This window comes from Nicrophorus vespilloides, unplaced genomic scaffold, assembly GCF_001412225.1.
Source record: "Nicrophorus vespilloides isolate i.1.1-1 unplaced genomic scaffold, Nicve_v1.0, whole genome shotgun sequence".
NCBI classification, from domain to species: Eukaryota; Metazoa; Arthropoda; class Insecta; order Coleoptera; family Silphidae; genus Nicrophorus; species Nicrophorus vespilloides.
In genome coordinates, this window is record NW_017099089.1 from 126,551 (window position 1) to 148,712 (window position 22,162).

Here is a 22,162-nt window from a genome sequence, read left to right on the forward strand (position 1 = left end):
GTTAGTTGATCGATAAGTATTTAACTAAGTATTGCCAAGTAACGTAATGTGAACGGGACAAGTACAGTCTGCATACAGTTAGATAATCGATAAGTACTTGACTAAGTATTTCCAAGTAACGTAAGATGAACTGGACAAGTAACTATATACTGTTAGTTGATTGATAAGTATTTAACTAAGTATTGCCAAGTAACGTAAGATGAACTGGACAAGTAACTATATACAGTTGATCAATAAGTATTTAACTAAGTATTGCCAAGTAACGTAATGTGAACGGGACAAGTAACAGCATACTGTTAGATAATCGATAAGTACTTGACTAAGTATTGCCAAGTGAAAGAACATTGTTAATTCATTTAATTGTACTAACAAGACATTCATTCGTAATTCTGAAAAATCAGGTACCTGAAATGTCAATCTTTCTTTGGTTGTCAAACCTGATAGAAGCAATGGTTACAACTGCTATTGTATAATTATTTTGTTTTTGTTCACTTCTACATACAATTCATATTACCTGTATCTCATTCGTGGAATAACAGTTAACATTCAACACACCAAACTTTCCATTTTCGCACCCGCTTAGTGTGCTTCTAATAATGCAACGATTGTTTACATCTACATCCTAGAAACATATTTTGAAGGTAGAAAAAACAAGAAATCTTTGCAATCTTTTTTTAAACTTTTGCATCCATGAATACAAAAAAATACAAATAATCTTTATTTATAAAGTAACGGTAATTTCTCTTACAAAACCATGAGTATTGCAACATTTGAGTTGTTTTCTCCCCTTCTTAGATTTGTTTTTATTAACTTTGAATTATTTTCGATAAACGTTCCAATATAATTTCATGCGCATTCTAATAGATGTCAATTGCTGAACTATTACTATTTTTAGATGTCGGGACGTTCTCATTGAGTCAGTTAAATTGCACCTTATAACAGTATTTATTACTTTTTCGAAGAACGCTCGCATACAAATTTGATACTTGGAAAGTATCGCGTTGTCAGAAACCAGTGTCTTCAAATACGACTTTAGAACATTGTTTCTTCTTCAAAAGAAAGCTATTTTCTCTTAAATTCTAGATTACTTTACTTTTCTGTATTTTAACATTACATTCTTTAAAACACGTATATTGCAATGCACTTTTCTTGAAAAGTAAATACATCAATTAGAAGATACTTCAATTTCATAAAAAAATCTTAAAATTAAATTTATTTTTTAAATCCGAGAATCAGAACAATGAGTTGTAAAACCTTGTTCTTGCAGGTAAAAGCTTCTTAATTTGGTCCAGGTGTAAAATGTCAGAAAAATCTTTTGAGAGATTAAGAATGAAAGTGTGAAAAACTGTGTTTCTGCAGGTAACAGTTTTTTCATTCAATACAGTCCAGGTGTAATATATAATAAAATTACACTTTCTTTCATAAATGAAATTCATAAAATACTCTTTTATTTCCTTTCTCAGGTACAAAACATTTTGGGTTTCCTTCTGTGCGTCGTGCAGCTAGCATTATCCATCATGTACCCACTTAAGGTAAAGTTTGAATAATCTGTGATCCAGACAACAAAGAGAAAAAAAAGCAATCTAAACACCTATAGTATCATCATAAATGGAATAAATATATGTATTTTCTTAAAGTTACTACTATCAGAGTTTAATGAATTACTAGATTATATAAGTATTTTAAGAGTTATATATATATATAAATTGTTGTAGGTATTTAAAGCTATTTACAAAGAATTTGACAATAACAATGAACCTTAATAATAAGCTTTATAAAAAGACAGAAAGTAAAATAAAAGTACAAGTTTTCCATTTAATTTACTTTTTCCACTCACCAATTTCTTATTGCTAAGAACCTAAATCCTCCCCAGATTTTCCAATTTCATGATCTGTTCCTTCAGTTCACATTTTTCCTCCTCTGTTTTAATACCAATGCAGAACTCCTCAAACTTTCTCTGCTGATAGCTGATTATGCATATCAGGCATTGGCGTATCGTGGCTCCAGTGTAGATGATGGTCAATTGAACTCTCTTGGTATCTAACAGGTTCACTAATGGGAGGACACTGCTGACAAGCTTGTGGGGTCCATGCCTGCACCGAATTATGGCTATTCGAGTTCTCTCATTTATGTATTTGACAGTCAGAGCAGCCTTCACAGCTGCAAACCCAAAATCCCCGTGCATCTGCAGCACATGATGAATGATTGCATTCTGGATGCTCTGCCCTTTGAATACTGCAGAACCCTTGTCCTGTCCATTTGCCCCCTGATCATCAATTTGCACAACAATGTATCTAGAAATAGGTGATAGTTATAGTATTGTTAAAGGTTGTTGTTGTCTATGGACTCACCTGTTCTTGGTCCTTACCATCTTCAGGTAAATAGTGTACTGAACCGATTGTGGACGTTTTTGAGTGAAGCATGGGTTTGTTATGATTTCGTTACGTTGGTAAAATTGTTTCTGGATTAGATGTTTGCGGTTGGTAGCAACTTTGTTTAATGTTTTTGGATGAAAGTTTCAAGTTTCTTAGGCAACTCTTCGTTTCTTTTGGATCGTATATGATTAAATGGAATGTTGGATGTTTAAAGGAATTGATATATGGAGGGTACTGTTGGTTGCCTATAGAAAGAGGTGGCTGGATGGTATTTATAGCAAATTACTTAGAACGAACTGTAAATTAGGTAACTGACCTTAAAATGTCTGGATTGGAAGAGAGGTATTTAATGCGGCGAAACAATGGAGCGCTCAGAGCGGATTCAATGTTTGTGCATGTCACACATCCAATGCATGTGAATTCCCCATCTGGGTATTCGAAAGTGAAATGCGTGCGCGAGACGAATAAACATAGAAACGGCATCAGTTCAATTAGTCGTCCAGACGCGCAAGTGAGGTTTAAGTGATGTGAAGAGATGGCATCGCTCAGGCTTAAAGAAATTCTGTGCCTGATGTACTCCGGAGCTCTGTTCGTGAGTGTAGATCACAATATTGGAGTATTTCACTTCCTTGCTGATATGACCTTGGTTTTCTTGCAGCTCATCGGGGCCTTCATGGTCGGATACGCGTTGGTACTCTGCTTCAAGGTGTTCTACCACTTTAAATTCGTACCGTCGGAGATGATCGGTCCGTTTATTGTGATCATGCTCGTAGGAATCGTGCACATCTTCATCACCTGGGTGGGGGTGAAAGGTCCCAGCAAGGAGCACGACTTCTTCATCATCATGGTAATGACGATTGGGTCTACTATGTTGATGAGAATTTATGGGTTTTACCGTTATTGCAGTTTGTCGTCTTGTCGGTGATCCTGATGGTCGTCGAGATGACCATCGGTGTCTGGTCGCTGGTGCTGCGCTCGGAGGTCGAGGAGAAAAGTTTCGAAGTGATGAAGGAATCTCACCTTCGTTTCATTAACCATGGTTACGATAAGAAGGAGTGGGAAATGTTGGAGAAGAAGGTAAATTTCTATAAGGCAGCGTGGCCGAGCGGTCTAAGGCGCTGGTTTTAGGCACCAGTCCGAAAGGGCGTGGGTTCGAATCCCACCGCTGTCAAATGTTTTGTTGCACTCTCTGCTAACGTATAAACACATCCTGTGTTGCTTATAAGAAATTTAATATTTATTTTATGTTCTTCTCATAAAATAAACAATCTCAAAAGTTATTAAGTATGAAAATCCGATAGAAAAATCACACGGATTGTTTATTTCGACACTAAACAGGCAAATTTTCATTACATTTTGAACATCATCAATATTTCTTGTAAATATTGATTTATGAGAACAGACATTTTTATTTTATGTTTATATTTACACTTATTTATAAATATTTATAAACAAAATTGGAAAAGGTTTATTAACAACATCAAATCGAAATGAACTATTTCATTGAAACTTCTAAATGTTGATTATTTACAAAATATCGTATATAATGGAACGGTATTTATTTGGTAGCAAATTAAAACAACGTATAACGGGGTAACGGAAAACCGCACCAGGATTTGTTTATTTAACACGAATAGCAGCAAATCTTACAAGTTATTGCTTTATGAATAATACCTATAATTAGATAGCATTTCGACGAAGCGCGTTATCGGATCAATATTTTTCATACGTGTTATTGCCTTGAAATGTCATTAAATTGTTATTTTTTGTCTAATTTAGACAAACAAATCTTAACAATTTAGGTGACATTGACATTTTATGTCAACCTTATGGAACCTCGCTTAACGAGTTTAAAGCGTTCCAAAATTTTCGGATTTTTACTCGTTTAGTGAAATATTCGTATAGTGAAACATATTCAAAAATACACATATGTGTACACAAGTTTTAAAAATGATTTAGCAGGCACGCAATCCGGGACTTCTCTTCTCATAGTCACTCGTTATGCGAAACGTCGCTTTTCTTACAATTCATTGTAATTGTACAATTTTTGTCCAGCAAGTAGATGGTGGAATATTAACGTTTAATGTCAAATTTAACAGATTTGAATTGTCAACATTTATATGTTCTTTTTGTGTCTTTATATAAATCGTATATTTCATATCTGTCCTTCGTTACATAAATTGTCAATGTAGGAGAAAAAAATTGAAGCAGGGATTTGCATCGCATGTGCTGTAATTACTCAGCATGCACGGACTTCGCAGAGGAAATAAAATGCTTGATCCCAGTGATTCATCGGCGATATTACACGAAACGTGATGTATGAGCAAAATAGTTTACAATCAAATGGGCAACGCTTTTAATAGCATTATTTATTACACACTTGAGTTTCCATTAATAATTGAAGTGAACAATAATATAGTTTTATAAAATCCTATTCTTATAACTATTCTATGTGATTTTTGTTTTTATTTTGATATGAGTTTCGAACCTATCATCTTTGTATTAACAATTATATAATAATGTATACAGTAGATCCTGTTTTTGTGCGGTCCTTTCTTTATGCGGTTTATGAAATTCAACCAATTCCAACGGCTTTGGCACCATTGTAATGTTTTCTATCAGTGTGCATATGTAGGGGCAGACTGTAACGATTCTGTTAGTCGATTTTGAACCAATTCATCAAAATTTTGGTTTGGTTAACACGAGTATCAGTGAATTATGTATGTGCATTTTTGAACATTTTTCCATATGTACAATGAGAAATTAAATGTTTCCATGTGAAATTTAATTATTTATTTTGTTTGGATGCACTTTCTCATGTATTTCGTAAATCTTTGACGTATTTTCTAAGTGCATTTTTTTTCTGTAATATATTATACAAAATTATTATATGTATGAATTTAAGAAAATTTAGAATATTTTTTTGTGCGATTTTTTATGCGGATACTATCTACCGCACAAAAACATGTTTTACTGTATTTGATTTTCAATTTGACAGTTTGAGAAAGTGTGCGTATTATACACGAATTAGTGTTTATCATACTAATACTGTATTATATTATTATTTTGATCTGAGGTTCGAAATCATCTCCTTCGTATCGAATTTTCTTTTAACAATTATATAATAATGTATATTTGATTTTCATTTTGACGTCTGACAGTTTGAAAAAGTGTGCGTATTATACAAGAATTAGTGTTTATCATACTAATACTGTTATTATATAATATTATTATTTTGATCTGAGTTTCGAAATCATCACCTTCGTATCGAATTTTCTGTTAACAATTATATAATAATGTATATTTGATTTTCATTTTGACGTTTGACAAAGTATGCGTATTATACTCAAATTAGTGCTTAACATTCTCTACTGCATTTGATTTTTATTTTGCTCTAAGTTTCGAACTCATCACTTTTGTATATGATAATAATTTTGATGTTTGACAGTTTCCGAAAAGTGTGCGTAATATACACGAATTAGTGTTTATCAAAAAAATACAACATTATTAATTTGATCTGAGTTTCGAAATCATCATCTTCGTATCGAATTTTCTGTTAACAATTATATAATAATGTATATTTGATTTTTATTTTGACGTTTGACAGTTTGACAAAGTATGCGTATTATACTAAAATTAGTGCTTAACATAGCTCTACTGCATTTGATTTTTATTTTGCTCTAAGTTTCGAACTCATCACTTTTGTATATGACAATAATTTTAATGTTTGACAGTTTCCGAAAATGTGCTTATTATACACGAATTAGTGTTTATAAAACCAATACTGTTTGATATTATTACCTTTGTATCGATTTTTTTTTGTTAACAATTATATAATAAAATATATTTGATTTGAATTTTGACGTTTGACAGTTTCACAAGGTATGTGTATTATACTCAAATTAGTGCTTACTGCATTTGATTTTTATTTTGCTGTAAGTTTTCAACTCATCACTTTTGTATATGACAATAATTTTGACGTTTGACAGTTTCCAAAAATGTGCGTTTTATACACGAATTAGTGTTTATCAAACCAATACTGTTTTATATTATTAATTTTGATCTGAGTTTTGAAATCTTCACCTGTGTATCGAAATTTGTGCTAACAATTATATAATAAAATATATTTGTTTCTAATTTTGACGTTTGACAGTTTGCGTATTATATAAACTTTACGCAAATCGTATAATTCTAGAACTTCAAACAACATTTTTTTTAAAGCTCTAAATGTTAAATTATAAAATAATAATTTTCATATTCATGAAACTAAATTAAGTATTTCACCGAACAATTAGCAATTATACGCGAATAAATGCTCCAATTTCCATACTCCGATTTTAATTACGCATCATCATGATTATAATTATTATTAAACATTGTTCTGGGTTCAAGCGTCCAACAAAATAATTTTTCATTCATTCATTCATATCTCGTTCAGTTTACATCGCCGGCAAATTTTACACGAAATATTAATTGGATTCTCTTCAATTAAATTCAATAATGCTGCTTCTCCTTATTACCAAAAAAAATAAAAAAATCTTAAGGACAAAATTTCAATTTACGCCTTGCATTCATTTGTTTATGCGGCGTTGCCTTGAATATGCGTAGTTTATTTATGTAATGCAAAGTTATTTTTATGTGCAAATGTAATACGTATCAAATTTTAAATGAGAAAATTCGTATTTGATTACATTAACAACTTGAAGTCTTTAGTCTAAAACAGCGTTTCTCAACCTTTGTTTCGTCGCGCGACCCAACGTATTTGCTTTGTAGTTGTACTGCATTTTGCCAAATCCTCAGTTTGACGTAAGGTGACAGCTGTCATTTGGCGGCATATCAATTTTTGACAATTTTAACGTCTTTTAATTATTTATATTAAAAAAGAAACGATTTTATTGTTTTTTTTATTATAATAATTCAACTTGATTTTCATATGAAATTAATATTTAAAATTTATTTACATGGAATTCTATAATAATTTTTACATTTTTAAGTAAATTTAATAAACATTTTTTTTTTGGAAAGCTATGATGATTTCATTTCCTTATTAACTAAATATTGAATTAATTGATATGAAAAGTTGATGCATTTGTTTAGATTGTTAATTATTCATTAATTTCTTGAACAGTTGAATATTCAGATTGGTTTTTTGCTGCAAAACTTGACACAAGAACAAAAACAGTTTATGGCAAACACCAGTGGACGTAAATCTCAATTACAGTACGGACAGTAATTGCTTGCATAGTTTTGCATTTTATTATATAATGTCCATAGTTGCCCGCTTTATATTCATTTGCGTTGCTTAATTGACAATAAACGAGGAACTGAAAAAAAAAACTTGTTTATTTTTTAGGAAACGTGAAAAACGTATTTTGTGCGGGAGATTCAAAATATTTAAGAATCATATGAATTATTTAAAATGAATATTTTATTTTGACTTAATTGGGATAAACGTTAATAGTTATCAAATGCATTATTTCGAATGAATATTTATTACATTTTTTTTTGTATATTTTCATTAATCACAGTTATAAGATTAATTAAAGTTGTTTTTAAGTCATTAATCTTACTTAAATAATTTCATTTACATATTCACATAAAATATAGTTCAATAGAAATGACATAAACAAGACCAAAGTAGATGTAATGTTTTTGTTTTTTGTTTGTTATAAAAAAAAACAAATGTATGTTAATATGAGAGTTATAGCTAAAAGTTTCATTTTACGACCTTGTTTTGTTTTATCGACTGAAATCCATTGCGTTAAAATCGTGCAGTTAAATTTAATAAATGGAAGATTTTAAATCTAAATCGAAGTTGAATTTTGTAAATATTTATAAGAATATTTAAAAAAAAGTCAACTAATATAAAGGGTTATTGACCATAGGTCTTTCTGTTCAATTTATAAGAATTTAAATAACATATTTGTGCTTGCAGCAAATGTAATAATTAGGGAAGATTTTCAGTAGATGTCGCTTCAGTCGAATTTGTATATTTTCATTATAAATCACTTAAAAATTGTATTTCGATTGAAATTTAAAAATCTCTGTAATTACTCTACATTATTGATTATTTTCTAATTGTACAAAGTTGAAAAATTTTAATAATTTAATTTTTTTGTTTTTTAGTTTAAATATTATAAAAAATTATATTATTATTGTGCAAATACTATACAAACTTTAAAGTAGTTATAATAAGTGAAAATATTATATATAGTGATGCTTTTTAATAGATGAACTTATCTTCATATATTTATTAGTAATAAGAAATTTGTGTAAATTTTCTAAATGTATGTACAAATAGGAACGTTGGGAAATGTAGCGAGCTTTTGCAATTATCGATATGGAGCACTTACATTTCGCGTCGCTCTTTTGGGGTTGGATGTTGTGGGCTGTGGAAAATGTAATTGTTTGTAGTGCGGCTTGCAGTCGTTAATTTTTGTTGATGTTTTCAGTTGCATTGTTGCGGTCTGAATGGAACGGCAGATTATTACGCGCGCGGAGAGATCCCTGTGTCGTGCATGAACTGCACCCAAGAAGATTTAATTAACAAAAAATCGTGCGAAGCCCATCAGACGGGATGCGGTGGTCCCTTCAACCAGTACGTGAAAGATCTATTGTTGCAGTCGGCGCTCGTCGGACTCCTCACAGGCCTTTATCAAGTAACATACAATAACAAACGAGAACGTCCAGTCCATAAGCTAATCTCATTTTGTTTTCGCAGATTGCTGGCATCGTTGCCTTCGTGATGTTCTATCGAGGTTTGAAAGCAGAAAGGGCTGTACGCGCCCTAAACAGGAGCAGATCGCTGCAGCGGAGACAATCACAAAACCAAACCTCGTAAATATAAACCCCCAATAACACATTTAGTTCATTATTTTTTAAATACTTTAACGAAGGAAATCAAACGAATTTCTTGAACAACATTTTTTTTTAAATCTGAATCTAAAGGTATTTCATACAGTTTCTTAATTTCATTTTACTATATTTTAAAAGCAATACGAGCAATTTTAGATGATTTACGATGAAATTATATAAATTTGATTCGGGTTCCATCTAGTTAAAAATTAAAAACAATTTAATTTAAAATTGAATCTACGAATCTAGATATGATCAACATTTGATTTTTTATCTAACTCCAAATGAATCACATACAATTTCACCGAAAATCTAGCAATCCAAGCAAATTCTGATGTAAATCAAAGTAGATTTCTGAATTGGATTCAAACGCCATCTATTGAAAGCTTCAGAACAATTTGTTTCTAAATTGACAATTTTCGAATTCCTATGTTCTAAATCCAAATGTATTCATACAATTTCATAAAATGCTATATAATTTCACGATTCGGACACCATCTAACGAAAAGTCGGGAACAATTTATTTTTTTTATAAATTAACAATCTACTATTTAGGTTTCCATTTGCTTTAAACAAAAGTTAAGTCTATTCGCTAAGTTATTGAAAAATTGGTTGTGTTTTAAGTTAATGATTGATTTCAGACCCGAGGCAATATAATTCTCAAATAGTACATCAATAGTAACAGTACTTGCATATTAAAATAAATTTGATTCGTGTTATGAATTAATATTACAAAATACACAAATTCGATCGAAAAATTGGTTGTGTTTTAAGTTCATGATGGATTACAAACACAAAGCATTAGAATTCTGAAATAGTACATCAATAATAACAATATTTCTATATTAAAATTAAATTGACTGATTCATGCTATTCGATAATTTTACAAATGCGATAGAAACGCCATCTAGCGAAAAATTAAATGCATTTTAAGTTCATGATGTATTATAGGCACAAAGCAATACATTTTTCTTAAATTGTACAACAATATTTGAATATTAAAATAAATCTGATTAGTGTTATGCAATAATATTACAAAATACACAAATTCGATAGGAACGCCATCTAGCGAAAAATTGATTGTGTTTTAAGTTCATAATGGATTACAGACACAAAGCAATACATTTCTTTAAATAGTACAACAATATTTGAATATTAAAATAAATTTGATTCTTTTTATGCAAAAATTTTACAAAATACACAAATTCGATTGGAACGCCATCTATCGAAAAATTGGTTGTGTTTTAAGTTCATGATAGATTGCAAACCCAAAGCATTAGAATTCTGAAATAGTACATCAATAATAACAATATTTCTATATTAAAATTAAATTGACTGATTCATGTTATTCAATAATTTTACAAAGGCGATAGAAACGCCACCTAGCGAAAAATTGATTACGTTTTAAGTTCATGATGGATTACAGACACAAAGCAATAGATTTTTTTTAAATAGTACAACAATATTTGCATGTTAAAATAAATTTGATTCGTGTTATGCAATAATATTACAAAATACACAAATTCGATTGGAACGCCATCTAGCGAAAAATTGTTTGTGTTTTAAATTCATGATTACAAACCCAAGGTATTAGAATTCTGAAATACTACATCAATAATAACAATATTTGTATATTAAATAATTTTACAAATGTGATAGAAACACCATCTAGTGAAAAATTTGTTGTGTTTTAAGTTCATGATTGCAAACCCAAAGCAATAGAATTCTCAAATAGTACATCAATAATAACAATATTTCTTTATTTAAAAAAAATGACTGATTCATGTTATTTAATAATTTTACAAAATAGACACATTCGATGGAAACGCCATCTATCGAAAAGTGGTGTACTTTTGACTAAAACGATTGACTGATTCATATTTTGCATGAAAAAACGAAAAATTAATGCAATTTACTATACTAATAATAACAGTTTTTCATCCAGCAGATTGTAACTCCATCTAGAGAAGAATTAGAAATTAATAAAAAAAATAGACTGAAATTAATATCAATCAAAAACCAAAAAGTGTAGAAAATGAATACATTACTATTTTGAATCAATTTATGCATTAGTTTATATTAGAATTAGCGAATAGACTTTGCTGCAATTAGAAATGCTCTCTACTAACAAAATTCTATCTAAAATACAGCTTTTATTTGTTTATAGTTTAGTTATATTTGTGTTTTTAAGAACGATGTTAACCATTATTGTCTTCTCCTATATTTTTTTGTCGATTATTATTTTTTATATTCTCTAATTTTAAATTAAGACAAATCTTTTTCTCGAGAGAGAAAAGTGATAAATTTATATTGTTTTGTCCAAGTAGTTATCGTCTTTACGTAACAATTCATTCTTTCGTCAAGTGAGAACAGTATTTAAATTATTCTCACTTAACGAAATTATGATTACATAAAAACACGTTCAATTTGTAAAGCGAGAACTACTTTTATATTGATTAATCACAGCCGTAACAAGGGAAGAAAGAGCCCGTGATAAGGAACAAATTTGCACTCTCTAATACAAAAAATACAAATTTAAATGTAAAAATTTGCGCCCCTAATCTAGTTGCGCCCGTGACAGCCGCCTCTCTCGCATCTTCTTAGCTACGGCGCTGTGATTAATATGTATATAAAAAGCAAAAATTACGTCCATTTGTGTGATCTTTTATGTTTATTTATTATTATTTTATACGTTGTCTGCACAAAGCCAATGCAACTTATACCTCGCTTAACGTTACTGCAAGAACAAAATCAACGTTAAGCGAGGTACGAAAATGTTGTCGTGGTGTACTTTATTTTCTGTTTTATTAAATTTATTTGTGCTTGTTTTGTTTATTATTTTTTTCCATGTAATGGAAATTAAATACATTCTTAGAATAACGTTAAGTGAGGTACGACTTGGTGACTGTATACTCGTAATCTGTTAGTTTTTTTTATCATTATTGCGTTTCTGTTTTCTATTGTTTTAGTCCTTCTTGTCTTTGTTTTCTATTGTTTTAGTTCTTATTGTTTTTGTTTTCTTTTAGTGATTTAACAAATCAGCTTAATTATGTTTTGTTTATATATTTTTAATTATAATATTTTATTTTATGCAGCATTTTCTTCGAACGAATATTTTCTATATATATATATATTTAAGTTCACCGGAATTTTTATTTTGCAACATTTGTGATCAATTTTCGTTATAAAAATAATAAATTTTGTTTGAAAATTGACTTAATTTGGTTTCAATTGTTCTGTTCTCTTCTATGTTTTCCTAACCTAACGAAAATGATGAAAAAAAAAATCAATAATTTAGAACGAATTTTTCCTTATTGTTTTCTATTATTTCTCTGTTCCGTTTAATGAATTGAAATTAATGATTTTCATTGATTAAAAATTCAAAAAAATAAAATATTTTTTTAATTCTTCATTAAACAATTAAACAAATTTCGATTGTTCCAAGTATTTGTGATTCAGCAAATGTGTATAAAAAGTAATAAATTTATATAAATAATACTAATTTCATGTATTTATAAAATATTTCAGGAATAAGATCAACTAATATTCTATTCTAGTCTATTTCATATGCACTTTTTACATAGCTTATGTAAACCTAACCAAACTTAATCTAACCTCAAATATAAGGAAACTCATTTTGACCACATTTTGAGTTTATTTAAATACTAATGATCAATGTTTGTTTCACTTTTGTTCGTGCTACTTTTCAGCCTCGATGTTGGAGGGGTGAAAAACCTTTTTCCAAACTTTATGAATTACGAATATCCAAATTTATTTCCTCATTACTCATGACCGACGCCGCTGTTACGTAAATCCGCGCTTTATAGGTGGAAATGAATATTTATAAATCCACTGGTTTTCCGCCCCTCATCCCAGCATTCATAAATACGTCCACGAATTCGATATTATTTTGATTCCGCGCGAAAACTCTTGCAGCTAGGAAATCTTGTGCATGGGACAAAATATCAAATTTGCTGCCCCGCCACAAGAAATAGAAGGGGCCAATTACTTAATTTCCTCAAGAAAATAACACAATTACTTATTAATTGCGCCCCTACGATTGAGCGCGAAAACTCTTCAATGATCAGGGTCGCAGCAAGGAAATTTTGCGCATGGGACAAAATAACAAATTTGCGATTCCGCCTCTAAAAAAATACTTAATCTGCGCCCCTTTCCTCAAGAAAATAACACTATTACTTATTAATTGCGCCCCTACGATTGATGCGCTTGGGACCCATTTGATACCACCTTCCTGCGGCACTGTCAATGATATAAGAAGTTAAAGTGAACTTTATTGGAAAATAGCTGCGATCCGTTCGTATTAGCAGACAGAAAACCAATTCCATATTGTCATGGGTTTTGAGAAGGAAAGGGTTTGATTTTTATTGGAACGACGTCGCAACACTTGGACGTTATGCAACGTCCGCGTTTCAGACAGACGTCGTTTCACGTAACTGCGGCAGTTACTATTTGCATGCAGATGTTTGAGCGTTGCTGTTATATAAGTTTTTTAATGCATCCCTTCGGTAATTGCGCCGTCGCCGACGACAATTACCGCCCTTCCACTCGTTACAGCCGCAATTATACGTACATATGCATATACACACGCAATTCGTACGAAATCAATTTTGGGTGAAAATAAAACCGTTTCAGGCTTAATTGGAAATTGATCATTTCATGAATTGCGGCGAGCGGCAATTCATTAAATTAATCGAGTTCGGGTATTTCGAGGTGCTTCCTTTTATCCTTCGATTCGCTTTGACAACGCGCGTGCATCTGAATGGATGTTTACATTTTTTTTTTGTTGCGGAATTACAACTGCGGCTTTACGATCAATGCGTAAAGTTGAAAGCACTGTACAAAGAGTCCTTTTTATTTCAAGTAAAAAAAAATGAGTGTTACGTCCACAGTCGACAAGTAATATGAATGTATTGGACGTAGCATACAACGTGATATTTGTATTTGTCAAGTTTGACGTGTAGTGTGTAGACACCTATAATTGAAAATAATGTAATGGCCGTTATTCAGTATACAATGCGATATTTGTCAAATTTGACATGTGGTATGTGGATACCTGTAATTGGAAATAAGATATAAAACGAAATTCATCACATAGTGTGGCTTCGATCAGTCCGGATTCGCTTTAGTCCGGTTTCAAAATGATTGTAATGCTATGCTGCATACGACTACGATTTGACGATTTGAATTTGTCAAGTTTGATATGTGGTGTATGGACACCTATAATGAAAGTAAGATATAAATTGAAATACTTCGCATAGTGCGGCTTCAAATAGTCCGGTTTCAAAATGATGGCAATGGGCGCTATGCAACACACAACGTGATATTTGTATTTGTCATGTTTAATGTACGGTGTATAGACATCTATAATTAAATATAAGATATACATTGAAATACCTCGGACATTACGGCTTCTATTAGTCCGGATTCACTTTAGTCCGGTTTAAAAATGATTGTAATGGACGCTATGCTGCATACAACTTGATATTTGTCAAGTTTGATATGTGGTGTATGGACACCTATAATTGAAAATTAGATATCAAACGAAATACCTCGAATAGTGCGGCTTTGATCAGTTCGGATTTACTTTAATCCGGTTACAAATTATTGTAATGGACGCTATTCAGCATACAACGTGATATTTATATTTGTCAAGTTTGACATGTGGTATGTGGACATCTATAATTGAAAATAAGAAATAAATCGAAATACCTCGGATAGTGCGGCTTTGATCAGTCCGGATTTACTTTAGTCCGGTTTCAAAATGATTTTAATGGACGCTATGCAGCATACGACGTAATATTTATATTTGTCAAGTTTTAAATGTGGTGTGTGGACACCTATAATTGAAAATAAGATATAAAACTAAATTCATCAAATAGTGCGGCTTCGATCAGTCCGTATTTGCTTTAGTCTGGTTTCAAAATGATTGTAATGTATGCTATGTAACACACAATGTGATATTTGTCATGTGGTATGTGGACACCTATAATTGGAAATAAGATATCAAACGAAATTCATCAAATAGTGTGGCTTCGATCAGTCCGGATTCACTTTAGTCCGGTTTCAAAATGATTGTAATGTACTCTATGTAACACACAACGTGATATTTGTATTTGTCAAGTTTGTCATGTGATGTGTGGGCAACTATAATTGAAAGTAAGATATAAAAGGAAGTACCTCGTATAGTGCCGCTTCGAATAGTCCGGATTTAATTTAGTCTGGTTAGTAATATAATGAACTCTATGTAACACAACGTGATATTTGTATTTGTCAAGTTTGTCATGTGATGTGTGGACACCTATAACTGAAAATAAGATATAAAAGCAAGTACCTCGTATAGTCCGGATTCACTTTAGTCTGGATTAAATTGATTATAATAGACGCTATGTAGCATACAACGTAATATTTGTATTTGTCAACTTTGAAGTGTCGACATACATAATTGAAAATCAGATATAAAATTCCTTGCATAGTACGGATTCGATCAGACCGGATTCACTACAATCCGGTTTTCAAAATGATTCTAATGAACGGTAAGCAGCATATAACGTGATATTTATGTTTGTCTAGTTTGATATGTGATGTGTGGATACATATAATTGAAAATAAAATATAAAATGAAATACCCCGTATAGTGCGGTTTCTATTTAGTCCGGTTTCAAAATGATTGTAATGGACGCTATACAACATGATATTCGTATTTGTCTAGTTTGAAGTGTGGTTTGTATTTAAATCAGATATAAATCATCATTCCTCGCATAGTCCGGATTCACTTTAATCCCATTTAAAAATGATTGTAATAGATGCTATACAGCATACAACATGATATTTGTAATTGTCAAATTTGATAAGTGGACCCCTATAATTGAAAATAAGTTATAAAATGAAATTCCTCGCATAGTGCGGCTGCGATCAGTCCGAATTTACTTCAAACACACTTAATATAAAGCGAGCAAAATAAAAACAAATTCTTACAGATTTTTTTAAAAATTTTAAATAAAAGGTACTACTTTTTTATACAAGTTAAGTCTCTTTTAGTGCGATTTATTTCTATTTTATTTTGTTCCTCAATTAATCCAGTTTCAAACAGCCCGGCTCTACCTATGTGAGGTATTGCTGTACACATAATACAGTTTCCGTTATTAATAAAATGATTTATTTTCGATTTTTCTATACTAAAATGGGAATTCGTAAGTTTGGAATTATTTTTCAATAAAGGCGTTGTGTGTACCACCCACTATTACTTTAAAAAAAATAAAATATCTAGTAATTAACAAAGTATGCGCTTTTCCATGAATTGACAAACGACATTTGTCAAATAAAATTTTTAACTGAATTTCTAATTTAGATTAATTTCACATAAACATTAATACAAAATATACACAATTAATGCTTTAATTATTGAAACGTTAAATTTGTAAAGTGAATATTTTTTTGAATGAGAGTTTCCCACACAAATACAAATAGATAATTGCTCTTACCTCATTTTTTTCTTATTCTTCGCATAACTTCTAGTGGTTTACATACTGCTGCAGTTCTAAGTAATTTTGCTTTTGAATTTAATGGAATCTTCTTTAATGTCGTTTAAAATAATTTTGTTGATTCAGAACTGTCAAAAATACGTGTTTCTAATTGGCATATTTGATGTTTGAGAGTTTGGTTGCATAAGTACAAAACATTAATAGTTAACTGTGTGAACGTATTGGAAGAGTAAAGTAAAGATTAAAGAAGAAAATCTTCATGATTTGTATTATTTGAATTAAAATCAATATAATATTCTTTGTTTTTATCTGTTTCAGGCATCAACAGTATATTGTTGTACCCACAACTTATGTCTTTGCTGTTAGACCTACATAGTTATATAACTAAGATTTTAGTAAATCTATTAGTCAAGATTGAAATTTTGATAGATTTTTTTTATAAAGAATTTACAAAGTAACAATTGATCAAGTAATAAACAAAAGTTATAAATTTGACTGATTTCATCAAAATTATATAATTTTAATTTTTAAAGCCAAAAAATATTTTACTAGTTTTATTTTCATATTTTTGTATATTTTATATATATAACTTATTTTTTATAAATAAAAATATTGTGATAACAATGTACAGGATACCTCGCATAGTGCGGATATCTCAGATTGTATAAAACCGGACTAACCGAGTAATTAAATAAAATAAAAATGAACCGCATGTTGTTCTTTAATTAAAATTGAGTTTCTTTTGAACATTTTCAAACCGGACTGATCGAATCCGGACTAAGCGAGGTATTTTCATTGTAACTTTTGTATATTTTTTTTGTCAATACGTTCGATATTTCTATGGATCAAAAAGAATGCCATGAATTCATATGTATTTCGTTTGAACTGAAACAATAAAATTCTCTTAAATAGCAATATTTTCCCCCCAAATTCCGAATAACTTCCCAACGTATTCGCATTCAGATTTACGCGCAAAAAGGGAGCGATTCGTACAGTATATGGGTCCATTCTGCAGCTTCTGCATACAGTATTTAATAATAAAATATGGATAACTCTTCGTGCATGGTCAAATATATTGCAACAATCTTTGCTTTTTCCTCAGATTTATCTGATTCAGATTGGAAGTGAATGTGCATTTGGGAGTGCACATAGATGTTTAAAGTTACTCAATGAGAAATTGACAAATGGGGATTATCGAAAAGGAAACAAACAAACAAAATTCTCACACTATTTCAACAATCTAATCGCGGTTTTTGAAGGAACGATTATGAAAGTTTTGGCACGTGTCTGTGATTTTTTGGTTGTTGCTAATTAAAAAATTTCTAGTTTTTTTAAAGATTTATTAATTATGAAATATTTACTGAAAATCAATATCTAAAATTATTAAAATTTAACTAATATTAATTAATAAAATTAAACACATAAAAAAAACAAAATATTTCTGTTACTAATTACTTTTACCTAACGATTTTTATATCAAAACATTCGCAATGGAAGTTAATTTATAAAATATTTGAAAAAAAAATGGAAAATTTTGTAATTAATTTCAATCAGTTATTAATTATGTTTCTATTAATAGATGCAGAATTTATTGATATGTAAGTATTGAAAATGTAATAAGAATGTTGTGATTAGATAAAACGTGACCTTTCTGCATTTAAAACTTTGTAAAATTATTACACAAAATTAAGTAATTTGTATAGAAAATTCTTGTAAAATATATTTTTCAAGTAATTTAAGGAATATTTCTCTTTAAAGAAAACAATAACATTATTTTATTTAGTTACATTAAGATATTACTAAAATTTTAAACTATAACAATTTTACTAATAAAATTTGAAGACATGAAAATCTAAATTTGCTAAATCTAAATCAAAATATATTTTAAAACTTTTATGGTTTTCAAGTAAATTAATGAAATTCAAAAAAAATATGTTGGGACAAGAAAAAAATCACGAAAATTTAGAAAATAAGTTGAATAATCGCTAAATACAATTAGTAATTATTTTTTTATATTAAAAAAATGTGACATTGAAAACCTCACTAATAAAAAAATAATAAAACTTTATGATTATATAAAATGTGAAAACTTTTTTTTGTCAACTTTGACAGCTTATTACATAAAAACTGTGAATGTCACAAATCTGTATGTAGGCTCATTCGAAGCTGTAGATTTTTTCTTTAATTTTCATGTTGGATGATCTAATTAGTGTACTTGATTATGGAGTAAATTAAATAAAACGTTAGGCCGTGAAAAAAATCGTCATATCTTAGTTATTCATTTTGTGAAAGTGGATATTTATGAAAGTGGTCTAAGTCAAAAATTATAAAAAAAAATAATAGTTTATCAATTATTTCGCGTTGCATTTCGTTACATTGCTGTAATATGAAGCAATATTTGCGACATTGTAAACATTGAATCATTAGATTAAGTTGGTTGTTGCATCATTAAACAAAATTCAATTAATGTTTATTTTAAAAGTGAACAGATGAAAGGTCAAAATGCAATAGACAATTTTCGAGTATTTGTGCAATCTGATCTTTGATTTTTGTAGAATGATCGTGATATTGTGTTCGTAAGTCCTGAGCATTATTATGAAGCAATAAAAAGAATCAATTTTCTGTAAAACGAATGATGCAGAAAATCTGTCTCTTGGTTGAAAATTCAATGGGTGAAGTTTGTTTAAAAAAAAGCCTCATATTAGATGTTGTATAAAACACCCTTAGATGATGATACCCAATTCGATGTGTTACATCTATCACTAAAAAGGGTAAATAAACCCTTACTTGATCAGTGTTTCCCATTGTAGTACCCCACTGGGGGTCAATTTGATTGCCAAAGTGGGCAATTCGAAAATGGTTTAACCCTATGTCATATTATGTATATGTTATATAGGGGGCTTAAGTATTTTTGATAAGCATTTGTGGAAAATGGCACGAAAAGGTTAGGAACCACTGAACTAGATAACAGAAGAACTCAATAACAGAAGAATCTTATGGTTTTACTATCCTACATCCCGTCAAGGGAATATTTTAAATAACTTAACACATACTAAAACTCAAAATCCCATTTCCGAAGAAAACCAGAAATGATAAAAATTAATTCCTAATATCTCTGACAGTTTACTTTAACAGTTCTTTGTTTGAAAAATTACGAGAAATTTCATAATTTTTATTAATTAGTTTTGTCTTTTGAGTAAAATGAATAAATTTAATAATGAAATGAAGAAATTTAACTCTATTTTTAGATAAATCAATGAAGTCAATTAAGTGTAAATAAATTGCACTCACATTTGCAGTGTTGATTAATCATTTTTGATGCGAGTTCAGTGCATGAATTGACTGCATTTGTGTGTATTTTTTTAAATTTTTTTTTGTGTGTGTGTTTATGTTTTATGGTAAAAGCACTTGTAAATCAGGTCGTGTAATGCGTCTGTTCTCATTACGTGATCGTATTTGCTGAGGGTTGCGGGAAAATTGCGTCATTGATTTCTGCTGGCCAGAGGAGATGATGATAATTGCTAAACGGATTTCGATAATCATTTCACTTTATTGACATGTTCCCATGTCCGAAACGTGATTAGGAATTATTGCCGAACATCGCATAATTGCACCTAATTACCCTATTATATTCAATTAACTGATACAGTGACAAATTCCGTAACAAAATTTATATAAACTTAATTTTCAACACGTTACTCTCACATAATGATTTAATTATTACCACTTTTTCTATACTTATTATCTTTACTTTGATGTTTTAATATTATATACTCAAGTGAAATATAAGATTTGATGAATTAACTGGAAAATATTTCACAAAAAAAAATACAGATTTCTCACTGATATTTTTTTTTTGTAAAAATTTGATGCTTCAATTTACTTATTTACGTAAAATATAAGAAATATTGACCTAATCTAAACTAATGTAATTAAAAGTGACCTAACATAAAAAAATAATATTTAGTATGAACATAGTTTGACACTATAGGACAATGAAATTGTATAGTAAAATTTTATCATTATTTGACATAAATGAATTGTCAAAATATCAACATACAATTTATTGGTTTACATTATCTTCTTCTTCTTCTTCTTCTTTTTAAACCTCCAATCCCTTCACTTAGCTTGTGACAAGCACAATTTCGCCAGCAATAACCCAATGGTCATATGCACATGTGTATTATAACAAGGGGCTAAAACACACAAAGACGATGTTCAAACCGGGACTCTGCGGTTCAGTACAATTAGACTGGGTTGAATCTCGGAAAGGATGATGGTGTGCATGTAGATAGGACTGCAAGGTTTACAAGATTATACCAATGTCAAATCAAATGTGACATAACTTCAAAACTGAAAATTCATCAAATTCTATAAATTTGTATTAAATTACTTTACTTTAGTAACTATGTAATTTTACAATAAGAAAAAACAGGTGTATTAAAGAATGTCACAATTTTCTAATATTTAGATAATTTGTATTTCAAATTTGTCTGCAAATGTTCTTGTTTTTCAATATGATAATGTCAAAAATTTATTAAGCGACAGATGTCAAATAAAGTATAATTGTGGAAATGTCACTTTTCATTGCAATTTTACAGATGTCAAAATATTTATAAGTAAAATTTGTTTGACATTGACAGTTGTCAAATTATTTATTAATAACATTTTGTTTGACATTACCTGAATTTAACATGTACGTTAGAAACGAAACCGTCAAGCAACATTAGTTTAATTGTTTCAATAATTGTTGCTTATTAATCATAATAATCATTTGAATATCCAGATTTATACAAATGTATACCTATATAAATTACCTAATTAAATATGGACAAAAGCAACTTAACCTAAAATATCAATACAGGTATTATCCAACTTACGAACTAGTTCCGTTCCAAATAGTTGTTCGTAAGTCGAATTTGTTCGTAAGTGGGGAGAATTTAAAAAAATAGATTAAAATAAACAAAATACTTACTTACAAATACTTTTCACTGTAGACATCACAATTATTTAATAAAAAAAACAACAAAAGACATAAATTCAACAAAACAGAAAGTTCATCTTCCAAAAATACTATATTTTATTAAAGAAATTATCAATTTTTGTTTCGACACTTAATTTGTTTTTATCACTTTATATCTCCTTGTAACAAGTTAGAGCTTTTAACATTTTGTTCGTAAGTCCGGGAGTTCGTAAATGGGGGATACCTGAATTTTCTGTTGAAATTTTGATATAATTTGATCAGAAAATAATTATTATTTTTGATATATGCGAAATATGTTTCAATATGAAATTTATTAGTTTTTATTTTACCAATGTTAAATCAAATCTGACATAAGTTCAACAGAAAAAAATGACGTTACAACATAATAGTAGCGTTTCTTTTATGATACTATATAACATGTCACACTCGTTTAGTTAGGTTATATC

The 22,162-nt window shown here is 29.6% G+C and overlaps 3 protein-coding genes and 1 non-coding gene across 4 annotated transcripts in view; 3 read left to right on the forward strand and 1 right to left on the reverse strand.

Moving 5' to 3' along the window:
• Positions 1 to 1,819, forward strand: part of LOC108563991 (sugar transporter SWEET1) — a 4,489-nt gene extending 2,670 nt beyond the window's left edge. The window contains exon 5 of the mRNA XM_017922856.1: positions 1,464 to 1,819. Coding sequence (XP_017778345.1) covers positions 1,464 to 1,547 — 84 coding nt within the window. The 3' untranslated portion in view covers positions 1,548 to 1,819. The remainder of the gene's footprint in view (positions 1 to 1,463) is intronic.
• Positions 1,820 to 1,841: 22 nt separating this feature from the next.
• LOC108563992 (ribonuclease P/MRP protein subunit POP5) lies at positions 1,842 to 2,426 on the reverse strand. The gene is made up of 2 exons (XM_017922857.1): positions 2,352 to 2,426; positions 1,842 to 2,294 (listed from the first exon to the last, which is right to left on the reverse strand). Exons 1-2 carry the CDS (start codon positions 2,369 to 2,371, stop codon positions 1,859 to 1,861), a joined length of 456 nt encoding a protein of 151 aa, XP_017778346.1. The 5' UTR covers positions 2,372 to 2,426; the 3' UTR covers positions 1,842 to 1,858.
• Positions 2,427 to 2,885: 459 nt separating this feature from the next.
• Positions 2,886 to 17,118, forward strand: LOC108563990 (leukocyte surface antigen CD53-like). The gene is made up of 6 exons (XM_017922855.1): positions 2,886 to 2,967; positions 3,034 to 3,222; positions 3,282 to 3,452; positions 8,828 to 9,034; positions 9,097 to 9,212; positions 17,051 to 17,118. The coding sequence occupies exons 1-6, from the start codon at positions 2,911 to 2,913 to the stop codon at positions 17,106 to 17,108; spliced, it is 798 nt and encodes a 265-aa protein (XP_017778344.1). The 5' UTR covers positions 2,886 to 2,910; the 3' UTR covers positions 17,109 to 17,118.
• Positions 3,467 to 3,546, forward strand: Trnal-uag. The gene has a single exon. It is a non-coding gene; the product is annotated as a tRNA-Leu (tRNA).
• Positions 17,119 to 22,162: the final 5,044 nt, after the last annotated feature.